The following is a 14,955-nucleotide window of genomic DNA, read 5'->3' on the forward strand; positions in this document are numbered from 1 at the left end:
ACTTTAGGAACTAAAGACAAACAAGTTTACACTGATGAGGCCAAAGAAGAGGCTCAACGTTTCGGTTTAAAACATATGTGCCTAGAGTGGAGGGATGGCCCATGTCTTCCTGGCTTAGCTCTTTGCCAGTAGACTCAAGTTCTCTCTTGCTCCAAGCCTTAGCATGTGGCTTGCTTGTCAACCAGAGAGGCGGCCCAGGTCTGCCACTCCCATGGCCTTATGGCTAGAAGACACACCGCTGGGGTGTGGGGAGACTGGACCCCAAGGGAGGGGTCCGGATCTGGCTGGCCCTCCGCAGCACCCCGGATTCCACACACAACAAAAGGAAAACCCGAGCCTTAGCTCCGTGCCTATGATAGTGGCCACAGAAGCAGATTTTGACGTTTTGCATAATTCTGAAACAAACATACATATTTCCATTGATAAATTGAGACAAATGAGCTCAGTGACAGGAGCGTTTTTACTCCATGAGAGAGATTTTCTGGTCAGTTTTAGAGAGGCAGAGCTGGCCACAACACTTGAGAGAACCTACATGAGATTGCAAGCTGGGCAGCTTTGGGTTGCGTTCAGACAGTGTTCACTGTTTGCAATCAGAACCACAGCCTTAGTGCAATAGTGTGTTTATTGTTTTTACAGGAATTTTGGTTGCCATACAAGAGATTTAAGGATTGGGAGAAAGTGCAAATTACAGGAGCTTTTTTTTTTTTTTTTTATAAAGTCTAAAAAGAATAAAAGCACAAAAGTAACAGCAACATAGATAATGCGAACACGTGTCATTACACAAACTATAGGGTGAAACATATTAGTATTTAAAAACAAAAAAGAATTGTTAATGGGAAAATCAATATTGTGGCCTACACACGAAAAGTCATTGCCAGATCAACTGGGTAATGCTTGCTTGTTCAATAACTGAGAAAAAATTTACCATTTTATTAACTAAAGTATCACAAATAATTCACTTTGTGATATGTAAAGTTCATCAAATCAACAGTCACATTGAGTCATTTTTATATTATGTGAATTAACTTAAAATAGGCGCAGACACCCTGGAAAAGGTATCTTGGCAGGTATACATAATTTACACTTTGAGAGATTTGGGTTTTGTATACACAATATTACAGAAACTAGGCATGTAAATGCAGTTTATTATTTAAATTACAGTATGTAACAAAAGTTGATCTTAAAACTTGGAATAATATCAACATGATCTTTAGATGAGCAGTTTAACATTTGTTCCGCCATTAAAGGGGGGCATGGAATAGGGCCTGGTCCTGACATGTCCCAAAGGGGGAGAACAGTGGGTGGTGATTTGAATGAGGAACTATTGCTTTCAGTAGCAAAATAAGCAAATAGAGATAGAGACCGATTTATCTTGGTGACATGTTTATTTGTTGGTAAGTGCAGGTTCTGATAGGTCTATTACTTCTACATAATAAGACGACGTAAAAATAAACCATGTTATCAGCTCTTTACTCTTGCAGCCAGCTTGCTTGTGGTTAGTGGCATGTGGTGTGGAGTCTCTTTAAGAAAGGGAATAACATCTGGCCCTCACCAGCTGGCTGCCAAAGTTGATCAAACTGAAGTCACTGACTTGTGACTGGTTATCATCTGCCAGCAGTTTACTCTCTGAGCTAGTGTTCTGCCTGGCCCTGCACACAGAGGTAATACCAACTGTAGGCCCAAGGAAAGCGCCATGGCAAAGGGATGGACTCACGGAATTTTGCAATATCATCAAATGGAAGACAAATTAATGGCCAGACCACCATTTTTACATTTTCTAAAATACAGGGCAGCCTCAGCGGGCCACCTGTAGTATCCTGTCTTGACATTTCTCTAGAGTCATGCTCATTCATCTCACAATGGAAAAACTGAAAGCACACGGAAGCAAAGTGCCTTAATAGTCAATTGATTTGAAGTTGGATTGGATCATTTCAAATAGAAAGATTGACCTGCAAAAGGTTTTGGAACAGAAGGTCCAAAAACTTGGTTTCCAAATCGAGTGTGTGGCTGGAAAAGCACGTGTGTGTGGTGTGTATTTTGTTTTTGTTTTTGGAGAAACTGCTGCATTGTGAATTGTAACCACTTTGAAGAAATTGTCCTTCAATGACGAAGTTCTAGCAAAGATAGAAAATATAACACAGCTCTGCTGGTTCAGATGCATCCAAATAAGGTTGATTTAAAAAGGTCATACTTTATAATTATTCCACAGAAATAGTATTATTAAATCACAAAAGTTTTTTTCTTTAACTTTCTAGCACTGAAGTGGCACAAAGGCTGCCTAGTAGACCAGCCACTTTTTTTTCTTAAAATATTGTGCTTATAAACTATCTGTACAACTATTTAAACTTGCAGTAAAGAAAGAGATTTTAAATTGCTAAATTTTATGTGTTCATTCTAGAGCTGTTCCAGACCTAATCAAGAAAAAAAGGAAAAGAAAACATGTTTTATAATTAGAGATGGGCTGAGCTAGTTCTGAAATCATAATAAAACCAAAAACCTGACATTCGAGTATCCTCCAAATGGGGGAGAATGTGCTGGAAGCCTGACTGGGTGTGTTGCGGCCCATGTGCATCTGATGACCTCTTTTGGAAATTCGAGGTATTGTTATGGGGTGGAGGGACTCCGGGGAAAGAAAGGGGCAGGGCTCAAGAAAGCCTGGCCAGAGAGGCTGGCCTGGCAGCCCAGGAGACCTCCCTGCTTTCCTCTCCTTATGCCTCTGCTTTCACTCTGATCCTGCCGCCCACCTTCTGTTCTCAACCCTGGGATCTGTCTATACTCCATACCCACTGGGTCCTCAAAGAAGCTGTTGTACTGTTAAGACAAACTGGTGGGATTCCTGGACACCCAGAGCAATAGGGGAAAGCCTCTAAGTACCATTCTCCCTGGCCTCCGAGAGCAAAAGGACGGTCTCAGCAGAGATGCTCACCCTTGGCTGGGCACAGAACTGAGGACGCTGTGCCCGCCCAGCTCCCAGCGGAGACGCGGTCTCACTGGCAGCCGCAGTGTGCCTGCCATGAGCTGTGTGTCTTCTTGTCCTTCATGTCAGAGTGGATGCTCACCTACTCTGATCTTTGCAGAGCTCAAGACATCTTCAATTAAAAAGAATTCTGAGAGGCGGAGAAGCCCTTGCTCTCCATCCTGGATGGGCACTCCTGGCAGACAACTGCTCTCTTGTCCTGGAGACCTGGAGCATGGGCACCTGTACACTGGCTGGCTCCTACGGCCAGGTCTCCCCTTCATTGTGGAATCGTGACTTTGTGCTTTGGCTAACTCCATGTGACAAATGCTTGGCCACCTTGGAATTATGTTAATAGATTTGCAGAAATAAATAAAGCAAGCTTAGCAAAGCTGGGCACGATCCCATCCAAACTCCCCGCACTGCCGGAACCTCATGGCCAAGGAGCCATGAATGCAAAACACAGGAGGAGTGGGGAAAAGAATCCGTGTAGGAAAAAGTTTCTCTACCTCTCAGGCCCAAGGCAGGGCATGGGACAAATGCGTCTGGAAGCATCTCACTGCAAACTGAGTGCAGGAGAGAGAGGGACAGGTGAGCATCAGGTGTCCTCCAAGAGGCCACAGGACTGAGGAAAGGCCTTGTGCCGGGGCCTGGGGTGGTGAGAGCTGCCCAGAAAGCATAGGACAGAGGTCTCAGGAGGTATCTAGAGTGCACTGGTGTCTGCCTATAAGAGCTAGGATCCCGTGCAGAATTGACGGGGAGCCTCTCGGACCCAGCAAAGCGAGGCCACTTGCATGCTGGGCGGCAGGCTGGGAATCTCATTCCATGTTAGAAAAACTCTCTCCCCTTGTCCCATGTTTGACAGAAACTGCCCCAGACACCCACATGGCGACCAGGGGTCTTAGGACCCAGCCATGCTGTGGACACAACTCAGTATTTCTTTGGGTACCAGGAGACAAACCCATGGAGTGGGGTTGACGCTCACAGACTTCGCTTGGCATTCAGATGTTTCAGCATGAGCCCATCTCTACTTATAACAAGAGCAGTCTGCGAGGTGGAGAGCAGCCGTCCTTATCTGTCCAGCAGCTGTTTCAAAGCCCTTTCTATGTTCATTCTGTGCCCGACTCGAGTCACCCCAAGATCGATGAGGTCCTCCTTCTGCAGGTTTGGTAAGTGACTGCCATCGATCTCATTGTCCATGAAGGCCTCTTTATGTTCACCCAAGTTTAGACTTTCCAGCCAATCGGCCACATCTGGTTTAGTCCACAGGTGGACAGGTTTAGTTGTAAAAGGCTTATTAGAGATTGGCTGTTGCAGTATCGAGGGGGATGGCGACCTACTGCGTCCCACTGGGTTCAAGCCAAATAGGTCCCCAGAAGGGGGCTGGCTTGGAAGGCTAAAGACATCTGAGAGAGTGGGAGAAGGAGAGGCGGCGGCAGCAGACAGGGGGGCGGGCAGGATCTCTTTGTTCATCTCTGTTGGCGAGACCACAGGGCTTGGGGCACGTCTTGTTCCTGAGGTCCTGCTTTCATAGTCGGGGGGCCGGCTCTGCAGGGTGATGGGCTGGGAGGTGCCGGGGCGAACAGTGAAGGTGACCGTCGTGCTCCGTGTACCTGAGATGGTGCTCATGATCTCCGGGCTTCTGAAACAGCAACAGCAGAGAAAATCATCACAAGACAGGTCACTGAGTCAGGGCAGCTGGGTGCAGATCACCAAGAAGGCAAGGGAGACGCCCAAACCATGCCAGAGTGTCTAGTGGCAGATGCACTGGCAGTGAACAAATAAATGATTTGCCATGCCAGAGTTGGGGAGGGGGGAGGAGCCAGAGCAGAGTGAGACACCGGAGCACACCATGTCAGCCCACTGGCTTGAACTGGGACAGAGGAGCTGGGGAACCTGCCTGTGCTAGGAGGCAGGGCCAGGGCCCTCGGGAGGGTGGTCACTGAGGCACTTGGAAGGGGTCCCTCAAAGATGGCATGGAGATGGCCAGCGTGGAGTCCTGTCCCTCGGGTGGAACATCCTGGGTAACACCACCAGTGCCTCCACTTCGGCAGGTGAGAGGGAACACACCTGGAGGAGAGGACCCTCTCAGCTACCTGGCAGCCTTTGGGTTTTTGGGTAAATGGACAAGAGCAGGGCAGGATCCCTCCCAGGTGGCCCCTTTCAGTAACTGGAACCCCTGTAACTATGTGGGGTCCTCAGGGTTTGAGATCACTTGGAAACCCAGATAGCAGGACGTGGCTTGTGTGGCCAGCGTGGGCCAAGCTCACCTTCCTGAGGTGACACTGTCCAGCACCCACCAAGTGGAGGTTTTGTTGCAGAAGGAGCTGGGGTTCACTGTGTTATTTTTAGCCCCTTTCATGTGAGAGGCTCACTGGTATGGCAAAGCAGAATGGGCAAGCCGCCCTGTCTTCCCAGGGTGGCCATGGGCATCCCCAAGGGACCCCTGTGCCTTGCCGTTCTGGCTGGGCAGGTGAAGCCCTCAGAGCTCAGGTCAGGCAGAATGACTTTTCCAGCTCCAACCTTTACTGGTCCCAGGGAGGTGGCCAGATGACTCGCATGGGCAGGAGGTCCCATTTCAGTGCCAGAGAAGCCCCAGTGCTCACGCTTGCCCACATGGAGGTGGCATTTCACACGCTACACCCTCACAGGCTTTGGTCAAGGCCTGTGGCAGGCGCTCTCCACACCTAGAGAACTGCTGCTCTGGGCCTGGTGCATGTTTTGCTGTCCCCACCAGAAGGCCCGTTCATCCCACTGCTCCTAGGAAAGCTACAACCACTGGGGACGGGCAAGAGAGGTGTGGATCTCTTGCTTTCTGGACTCATTCACGTAGATGTGGACGGCCCACCCACCACTTCTGGAAAGATGCATCCTACCATAGCTCTCTCCTTAAGACCTGGACTTGAGAGAGGCTCTGCCAAATGCCAGCTTTGGTGTGTTTTTCTCCCATCTCCATGTCTTCCCACATGAAGTAGGCTCCTCTCCCTCCTATATGGTGGGTTAGCCTGGGTGGAGGGGCTCTGGAGAGTGGGAGGCGTGCACTGGTGTGACATTGTGACCGTGAATGGTGGTGGGCTGCAGCATCTCAGTGAAAGCGTCACGGGCAAGATGGGGAGAGCTGTGAACAGCAGAGATGCTGCCATGTGGGGAGACCCCCTGGAGGGCAGGACTGAAGCCCCTGCCCGTCTGCTGGGGGCTCGTTCATCCACTTGCAATGGGGCCATCTTTGGAGCTCAATGGCTGACCACTTAGAGCAGCACTTTCCAAAGAGGAGCCCACCTGTCATAGAAACCAGGGACACTGGTAGGCAGTGAGGACTCCTGAGCTTGTCTTCAAGCTGTTGAAGCAGGAGTGCTGCGCGTGGGGACCAGGTGTCTGCAGTTAACAATCTCCCGAGACACTGAACCTTAGCGGTCACTCGGTTAGGCCTTGGTTTTCATTCCAGAGCATGCACAAAGCTAATGGCCCTGAACCCTCCAGAGCTAAAAGCAGAGGGAGTGAGCGGGAGACAGCCCTGCTGCTGGTCCAGTCTTTCTTTTCCCTTTCTTTACCATGGATGTATATTTGGGCGAAACCACCCATCAGTTACCTAGGTGCCCCTAAGCTGTGGGACACCGCCCCGCTTGATGTTAGTCCTGTTATGTAGAGGGTCCATAGTGAGAAAGGAGCTGCAAGTCTGAAACGGGCCTGAGCTGTGGACCTGGGCTTCAGTCCAGCTGTGAGAAGTGTTTGCCGGGGCTGGTGGTGCACTGCTGGGCCAGGGACCCTGTCCACCTGTAGGGCGTTCACGTGCCATTTTCCGGAGGGGTGGACGCCCCTGAGTGGGAGATACTACACACCAGGCATCCCCATGCAGAACCTGCCCCCACCCCCCATGGTGGCTTGCTGGTCTTGGTTGTACTGACTACACCAACAGGCATAAGGCAGGTGAGACTGTTTCTCCACTGTTTCTGGGCCCAGTTACTCACAATCAAGAAATCAGAGCCCAGCGGGACTTCACAGCAGGGGAGAGGGGCCAGCACCCTCTCATATCTCAGTTTAGATTCTCAACGAAGAGGTCGGCTATGGACATAGGATACATGAAGAAACCTGCAAATTCCCCTCTCTGGTACTAAAACCAGGGCGGAAAGACCAGCTCCAGTCCAACATGAGCAACTTAAAACTGGCGGTGCTGTGGCCTCTTCCTCTGTGTGTGTTCCAGAATCACAAGTACACATTTTGGGGAGGGCTTACTTGTCCATGCTGATAAAACAGTTAAGCCGAGGTGATTTAAATAACGGGTAAGTTGAAAGCCGCTGTATTCAGAGGTGATTTGGGGTGTTAATTAGAGCCAAGGACCTTGGGGCACAGGGAGTGTTTTCTATAAAATGGGAAAACATGACACATGCCCACAGAAGACTAGAGGAGGAGAGGGGGTAGCTGAGGTACAGTTCTGGTCTCCATGTGCTTTTGCTAAAGCTGACTGCATGGTGACTGCACCTGCAGCCCTGACTCCGGGCAGCTCCACCATGGCAGCACGGCTGGGTTCTGGCCTTGGTGCTCACCAGGCCTGTGAAGCAGAGGCAAGCGATTGCCCCAGAGTGAGAGCCCCTGCTTCACACCCGCGTGGTATCGGAGGGTCACCTCAACGCCACCTCACTGGGAAAATACCCAGCTGTTCCCAGGTAATTGGGATTGATCTTAGTTTTTGTAAGGAAAGGCTGTGCAGGCAGCTGTGTGTGTGGTTAGGAAGCGAAGAGGAGGCTCTGCAAACACCCCAGTGGGGAGCGGGCACGTGAGAGTAGCACACACGGGGTCACGCGGCAACGTCAGGTGGCACTTACTTCCATTCAGCACGACCCTCTTCTGTTAACACCGGTCATGGGAGCAAATGAAAATGACAAATGGAATGACTTGAGACAACACTGCAAAATTAATGAACAAGAAAGGAAGAAACAGAAGCTGCTTTCGACAGATGAGATGAAGGCAGTGGGGCAGACTCTGGCTGAGAGCCCATCCGTGGTGGTCCCTCCGGCTGCCGCAGCCTGCCCAGAGCTGAAACATCAACATGGCATCGCTTTCATAGAGAGCGTGGTAACTCACAACCTTGCCGCCGCCTTTGGCTTGGGATAGTATAACCACTTACAAAGAAGAAATATAACCAGGAAAAATGAAAGAAGATAGTGGCACTGGAGTGGAGTTTGCCCCTGCCCGAAGCCCACTGAGAGGCAGCTTATTGCTGATTTCCTGCCTCAGGCGCCTGAGCTGTCTTTCCTGTGGCTTAGGGAGGATGAACGAACGTTCCTGGTGGGGTAGGGTGCCCCAACAGGACGAGTGCTTTGCTTCAAATCTACATCATGAGATGACAGTCCAGTGGCTAATCACGGGGGTGTCAGATATGGCCCTGTGCCTGGGCCTGCCAGTGCTGTGCCCAACATCTCTTTAGAAAATAATAGCCCGGGAGCATGAGACGCAGGGTGAAGGCTGCCCCGGGCTGCCCTCCCTGCCCTCCTCAGCAGCTGGACTCGATTGGTTAATCACATTGATGGTATTCACTGGATCTTTCTGGTTGCACAGATGGTTATGTTGCTAAGCAACCACTGGGTTCCCAGTCGGAATACACAGGAATCTGCTGCCCTGATTTAGACACATATGTACACTCACCCCCAACTCCCCACCAGGTCACCACTCTTTACCCTGCCTTTTAAATCAAATCCGTATAGAAATGCTAGAGTGAAAAAAACCTCAAGGTAATTGAGACACTCAAAGAGGAGCTGTTGTTTCATCAGTCAGTACAAGTTAATTGGGGTGGAGGAAGTACAGATGCGAGTGGCTTTTCCACTGTTCACAAATCCAGTCTGGCTTTCAGTCGTAGCTCACTGCAGCCTTGACCTCCTCAAGGGATCCTCCCGCCTCAGCCTCTGGCATAGCTGGGGTCATCTGCTCTTCAACTGTAGCTGAACATGGGCCAGAGGCTGGTGGGTGATGCTGATTAGGCATGCTGGTTCTGTCCCTCTCACCAGCCACCTGTCAAGGGCCTGCTGGGTCTGGCCAGCACTGGGGCTGGGCTGGGAGCCTGTCAACACATGTTGTCTCCACACACTGCACACCTCTGCATTTTAGAGATGAGCCCCCATCTTGCATGAAAATAGCACTGATATCCAAACTGCCTTCGCATTTATCCCATCTTTATAGCCTCCTGACAAGCAGGGCATTGAAAAGACAGAACTGGGGGCACCAAGTCCTTACTTAGCTTCCCCAAGGCCTGGGTGTGGACTGGGGGACTGGAGCCCACACTGCTCACCTGCGCCATGCTTTGTGTGTCTCAGCAGCTGCCAGGCCTCCACCTCACCCACGGCTCTGAGTGCCACAAGGGGGATCCTGGTCAAGTTTCAGTCCTTGAGGCCTGGCCCAGAACAGGGGTGCAATAAGTGATTGTTGACTGAACTGTTGATGGATAATCCTTTTTCCAGATCAGGAAGTTAAGTGACTTGACTGAGTTACATAGCCAGACCTGGGAGGCAGGCAGGCAGGCAGCCTGAGGCTCTGCCAGAGTTCCACCAGGAATCCAGGTCTTCACACTGGGAGGTTTGCAGCTAAGATCAAGAAGGTGCCCAGCTCTTGGGAAGAGAGACTCACCCTGTGATATGCTCTTGCCAAAGGGGCCTCATGTCCACATGGGGAGGAAGACTCTGGCTTGAGATCCGCCTGTTGATGGGCAAGGATGATGCACTCCCATTCATCCTTGCCCAGCTCCCATGAGTACCAGCCCCCATGGATGCACAACTTGACCCATGCTCCAGTCATCCACAGTCTCATTTGCTGACCTCACCTTCACATTTCCATCAGGGCCTGGAAACCCTCAAACCATCGTGGTGGCGATGAGGTGCTGAAAACACTGTGAGGTCACTTCTAGTACTGAGTCAGTTTTGAAGCAGTCTGTGCTCTGGGATCAGCTGGGAAGAGAGAATTTCTAGCAACCGAAAGTGATTTATTTGAAAATCCAGTTGCTGTAAGGATAATACTGCAGAGAGCCCAGGAAGGACTGGAGGCCTTGGCCTTGGCAAGGGGAGACAGGTGCTGTGAGGCAGTGGCCGGGGCCTCGGGAGGAAAGCTGCGGTGTGAGTGCTCACCTGAGCTCACATCCCAGGTAGGCTGAGCCCCTCAGAGGCCTCTGGGACCTGGAGTTTCACAGGACACATCTCCCTCAAGTCCATCCATCCCATGGGGAAATGAAGGCCAATCTTGAGGTCCTTCTGGACTCTCTCACTGCAAAGCGCTTGTGACCTAGAGGGGACTCTGGGGAACTTTCATAGGTCATGCCCTCTAACAAGCCATGGGGGACCCCCGCAGGCACACACTCACTGCTCTGTTGCCCCACATACAAAGAATGAATGTGAAGCTGACCTCTGCCATGGAAGTGATGGTAAAGAACATCAGATTTATCTGACTTTACAATCGGCACCTGATAAGTGTCAATTATGTCTCAATAAAGCTGGGGGGGTGGCAAATGACACCTGGGGCTCCTGGGTCATAGCAAGTTTGTTTTGGATCAAAGCATATGTTAGGCAAGCTGCTGTGTTTTCCTTGGCTCCTTAGGCATTTATTCCTGAGTCTTCCTGTTTGTCTCCACAGTGCAGGCCCTTACACTCCCACAGCAGGCTCCCTGTGTCACCATTGGATTCAGCTGATCACACAGCTGCCTGGGCCATCTTCAGGAAACAGTCTGGTCATGTTGAGCCTTTGCTGAAGCCCTCTGCAGATAGCCGTATCTGGAACTCAACCTAGCTCATGCCCATGGTCTGCAAGCCCCTTGTTACCTGGCTGTGGTTTCATGAGCATGGAAGGTGCTTTCTGGCCTCAGGGCCTTGTACTCTGTCCCGTGCCTGGGATGCTCCACTCCTGGTTGCACGCTGGCTCCTTTTGAAATTTCTGGTCATTCGAATGCCATTTCCTTGCAGAATGTCAGTCCCTTTTTGCACGTGGTCAATGTAACCTGCTACTGTACCATGGCTCTCTTCTGCAGGTGGTCACTGTGACCTGTTAGTGCATCATAGCCAGCCCTTTCTGCACTGGTCACTCAACCTGTTAGCATGTTGTGGTTCCTTTGTGGCATTTGTCACTTTGGGTTTCTCTTATTTGTTGTCCATTTCTCTCAAGAATTTGAGCTCCCCAAAGGGAGGGGGACCTGGGATGTTTTTTTGTTCAGCAATAAATCCTGGGCACAGCATGGTGCCTGGCACATAAAGGCAATCCCTGTTTGTTGAGTGAATGATTAGTGACAGAATTGCCGCCGCACTCTGAGGGCCCAGGCATCCTTATTGGTGTATTTCTCATTATTCTCTCGCCTCGGAGTGGTACTAGCCTTACAGAAAGTAGCTCAGTGAAGTCCTGACCAGTGATCTCAGGAGACTGGGGCTGGGCTGTGATTCCAAGCCTGAATGTGCAGTCAGTCTCCCGGGCCTGCACCTCAGGAGCTTCTGCAGCCTCGGCTCCTGTGCTGGGACCCCCAGTGTGTGGCGCTGTCAGGTGAGGAAACCTCTGGGTTGGCAGCTGTTGCCTTGGTGTTCTACTGAGGAGGGACCACTGGATCTTCGTGGAGACTCACTCACTCTTCCTTCCCCAAACCACAGTTTCCCTCACTTGACTGAGTTTGAGATCAAAGATGAGATTACCTCCTGGAATCATTAGGCCAGGTGGTCCCGGAACACTTTTCTCAGAACTAACACCTCCATGCTCGGCAGGGTGTTTTCAGATCGGGCCCGAGACATGCCTCCAACACGATACACGTTTTCTCTGTTAACATCATGCACTAAAGAGAACTGCTGAATCGTCTTTCTTTCGTCAGCATATTTATAATTAAGTCGCCTGCAAATCCCATGTCACCCTTGATTTCAGGATGAGCTTTACAGCAGCAGAGACTCATTCCTGGCTAAAGTTCAGTCACACACACCCAAGGAAGACACGGGTCTAGTCATTTCATCTGTGGCTGCTGCCTTTGATCCCTTCCTGGATTCTTGCAAGAAGGGAAAAGAGAACAATCCTACCTCAGTTCAGGAAGAATCCAAAGATTCTTTAAACTTTAAAAGAGTCAAGTTCAGCTGAGGTTTCTGCCCAATTCGTGAGTGTTGAGGAGCAGCTCTAAAGATTGCACCTTTCTTGGGTGCTCAAACTTGCTTCTGTGGGAATGGGATTCTTGCACCACTGCTTACCTGTCATTTCAGAAAGCATGGCCGGTTTCCCATTTTCCCTAGAAAAATCATTTCTTTTTCCTCAGCAGGAATTCCCTTCATCCAATTTCGTGCCTCATTCTGCTCAGGGCCATCACAGCTCTTAATTTTTAGATGCATTTAAAAGTGGTGGTGAGTCGCCCAGGCAGCTGAGCCCAGATGAGAGTTCTGAAGGCTCCCTCTGATCCTCAGATAATCAGGTGCCCAGGGCCCATCAATGAAGGCCACACCCGGCAAAGGAGACTGCCCAGAGAGAGGTATGTGGCTGCGAGCACAGTCCTGAGGCAAGGGGGACAGCTGTTGCCCTGGTAGCTTTGTACTGGGCCCCCCAGTGGTGGTCCTGACTGCCCCCTGGTCCTCGTCAGTGTGTCCCATAGTCATGGCACACCTCCACGGGGGCTTTGCCCCAAGTGCTCAGCCTGGTGAGTTCATTAGATCTGAGAAGCAAGGGCAAGGGAGAGAGTTGAGCCTAGTTCAGTGCCTGCAGCGAATGCCCTGCATCTTTGTCCTCTGGCCATCCTGCTTCTAGTCCAATTCTGAGTGTAATCCTTGGGCAGGAGCAGGAAGGACAGACATGGCCTCTGGGAGCTTGGCAGTGCCAGTGAACCCCTAGTGACGAAGCCTGCTGTTACCAGCTGCAGGGTGACCAAAGAGCTTGGCCTAAGGGGAGTCAGAGGCCTGAGAGCAGCCCTGCCTGGGGCAGTCTTAGCCTTGCAGGTGTTGGATTCACTAGTTGGCTCTTCCAGGGGACTCCCTCACTCCCATGAGGTCAGGAGTCAAACCCTGAGCCAGCTCCATGGGTTGGAGGTCTAGTTTCACAGCTTCCTGTGAAGTACCCTCACTCAGCTCAGTAGCTTCACTGCCCTGCCTTCGGGTTCCTTGTTGGCACAGTGGGAATAATTACAGCCCCTGGCTTGGGTGCCATGCAGTGCAGTGGCTGGTGTTTGGTGAATGTTTTGTGCCATAGGTGTGGACTCCTGTTCTCACTGTAAGAGAGCTGGGAGGCGGCTGTTCTTGGCAGCCACGTGTGGGTTGGTGGTGGTGCGCTGCAGCTGCTTTCCTTCAGAGTCCAGCAGGATTCTGCCCTGAGGTCTGCTTTGAGCCAGCCCCACCCAGGGTCACCCTGGAGAAATGCAGAGCAGAGAAACCCTAGAGACACTACAAGTTGGAGTTCCATTCCCTTGTGGGCACCCCAGGAGCTCACCCAGCCTGAGGAGTAGATAGGACGAGCTGTCCAGCTGCCATTCAGGAAGAGGTCCCCATGGCCAAGGTCCCTGGACTAAGGGTGGAGTGCTCAGGGGAGCATGGCTTGGTGCAGGATTCCCCAATGGCCGCAACAGGGGATTCCTCCCTCCAGCTCTAGAGTCATTCTCTTCCAGCTCCTTTCATATTGTAGACATTGCTAACAAGGGGAAGGGAGGGTCAGCAGACCTCAGCCTGTGTCCCAGATCTGTCTCCTGCTGGCCGTGCATGTGGACAAACCACTTAACCTCTTAAAAATGGGTGTGACTTATACCTACTCTCAGGTGTCATAAAAATTACCCACCCGTGTAAAAGTGTTCCGTAAAAGTGTGAAACCCTAAGATAAGGCCTCTTAATTATTGCTTACACATAGAGTATTGATGGAAGACCCACATTATTATGTAATGGGGAAGAGTAAAACTAGTCAGTTTTTAAGATTTTTGGCTGGGTGCAGTGGCTTGTGCCTGTAATCCCAGCACTTTGAGAGGCTGACGTGGGATTACAGGTATGAGCCACTGCACCTGGGAGGTTTGCTTGAGCCTAGGAGACTGAGACCAGCCTGGGATACATGGCCTGACTCCATCTCTAGCAAAAAAATTAGCTGGGTGTGGTGGCATGTGACTATAGTCCTAGCTACTTAAGAGGCTAGGTGAGGTGGGAGGAGTGCTTAAGCCCAGGAGGTATAGGCTGAGATCACATCACAGCACTGCAGCCTGGGTGGCAAAGCAGCACCCTTTCTCAAAAAAAAAAAAAAAAGTTGGGCGCGGTGGCTCATGCCTGTAATCCCAGCACTTTGGGAGGCCGAGGCGGGTGGATCACGAGGTCAAGAGATAGAGACCATCCTGGTCAACATGGTGAAACCCCATCTCTACTAAAAATACAAAAAATTAGCTGGGCATGGTGGCGCGTGCCTGTAATCCCAGCTACTCGGGAGGCTGAGGCAGGAGAATTGCCTGAACCCAGGAGGCAGAGGTTGCGGTGAGCCGAGATCGTGCCATTGCGCTCCAGCCTGGGTAACGAGCGAAACTCCCTCTCAAAAAAAAAAAAAAAAAAAAAAAAAATTCCTTGAGGCTGTTGAGTGTACTTGTAGGTATATGTGTACATACTTCTTAAAGGCTTTCTCCTTGACTGGAGGCACCGTCTGAATGTCTGCAGCGTCACTGTGCTTCTCTCTTCCAGTGCCAGCCTATCAGTACTCCTCTAGAGTAATGAGTGGCATCCGAGTAATTTATTTACATCCACACTGAAAAATAACTGGGAAAATTGTGGCGCTCAGTCTGCATCTCCAGCCCCAGCTGTATGTGATGTCACTGATTAATGCACTGAGCAGCTGAAAACAGACCTCTGCCCTGCAGGGGTATGGAGAGAGGCTTCATCAGTCAAAATGATGAAACTCGAGATCAAATACCAATGCGAGAGACTGAAGATGCTGCTGCCTGGGGAACAGCAAAATGGTGTGTGCCACAGGGAAGGAGAACCAAGAACCATGAGCCATTGCAGGAGCCAGTGGTGCTCCCAAAAGCAACGGACCACTGAGGGGCTCTGGTA

At 50.8% G+C, this 14,955-nt stretch overlaps 1 protein-coding gene across 29 annotated transcripts in view; it reads right to left on the reverse strand.

Annotated features, from left to right (window-relative positions):
• Positions 1–604: 604 nt before the first annotated feature.
• The window catches only part of SHANK2 (SH3 and multiple ankyrin repeat domains 2), a 720,394-nt gene continuing 706,043 nt past the window's right edge, over positions 605–14,955 (reverse strand). For all 29 annotated transcript variants that reach the window (XM_078341738.1, XM_078341739.1, XM_078341735.1 and 26 more), the window contains one exon: positions 605–4,598. In XM_078341738.1, coding sequence (XP_078197864.1) covers positions 4,028–4,598 — 571 coding nt within the window. In that variant the 3' untranslated portion in view covers positions 605–4,027. The remainder of the gene's footprint in view (positions 4,599–14,955) is intronic.

Source organism: Callithrix jacchus, chromosome 10 (genome assembly GCF_049354715.1).
Source record: "Callithrix jacchus isolate 240 chromosome 10, calJac240_pri, whole genome shotgun sequence".
NCBI classification, from domain to species: domain Eukaryota; kingdom Metazoa; phylum Chordata; class Mammalia; order Primates; family Cebidae; genus Callithrix; species Callithrix jacchus.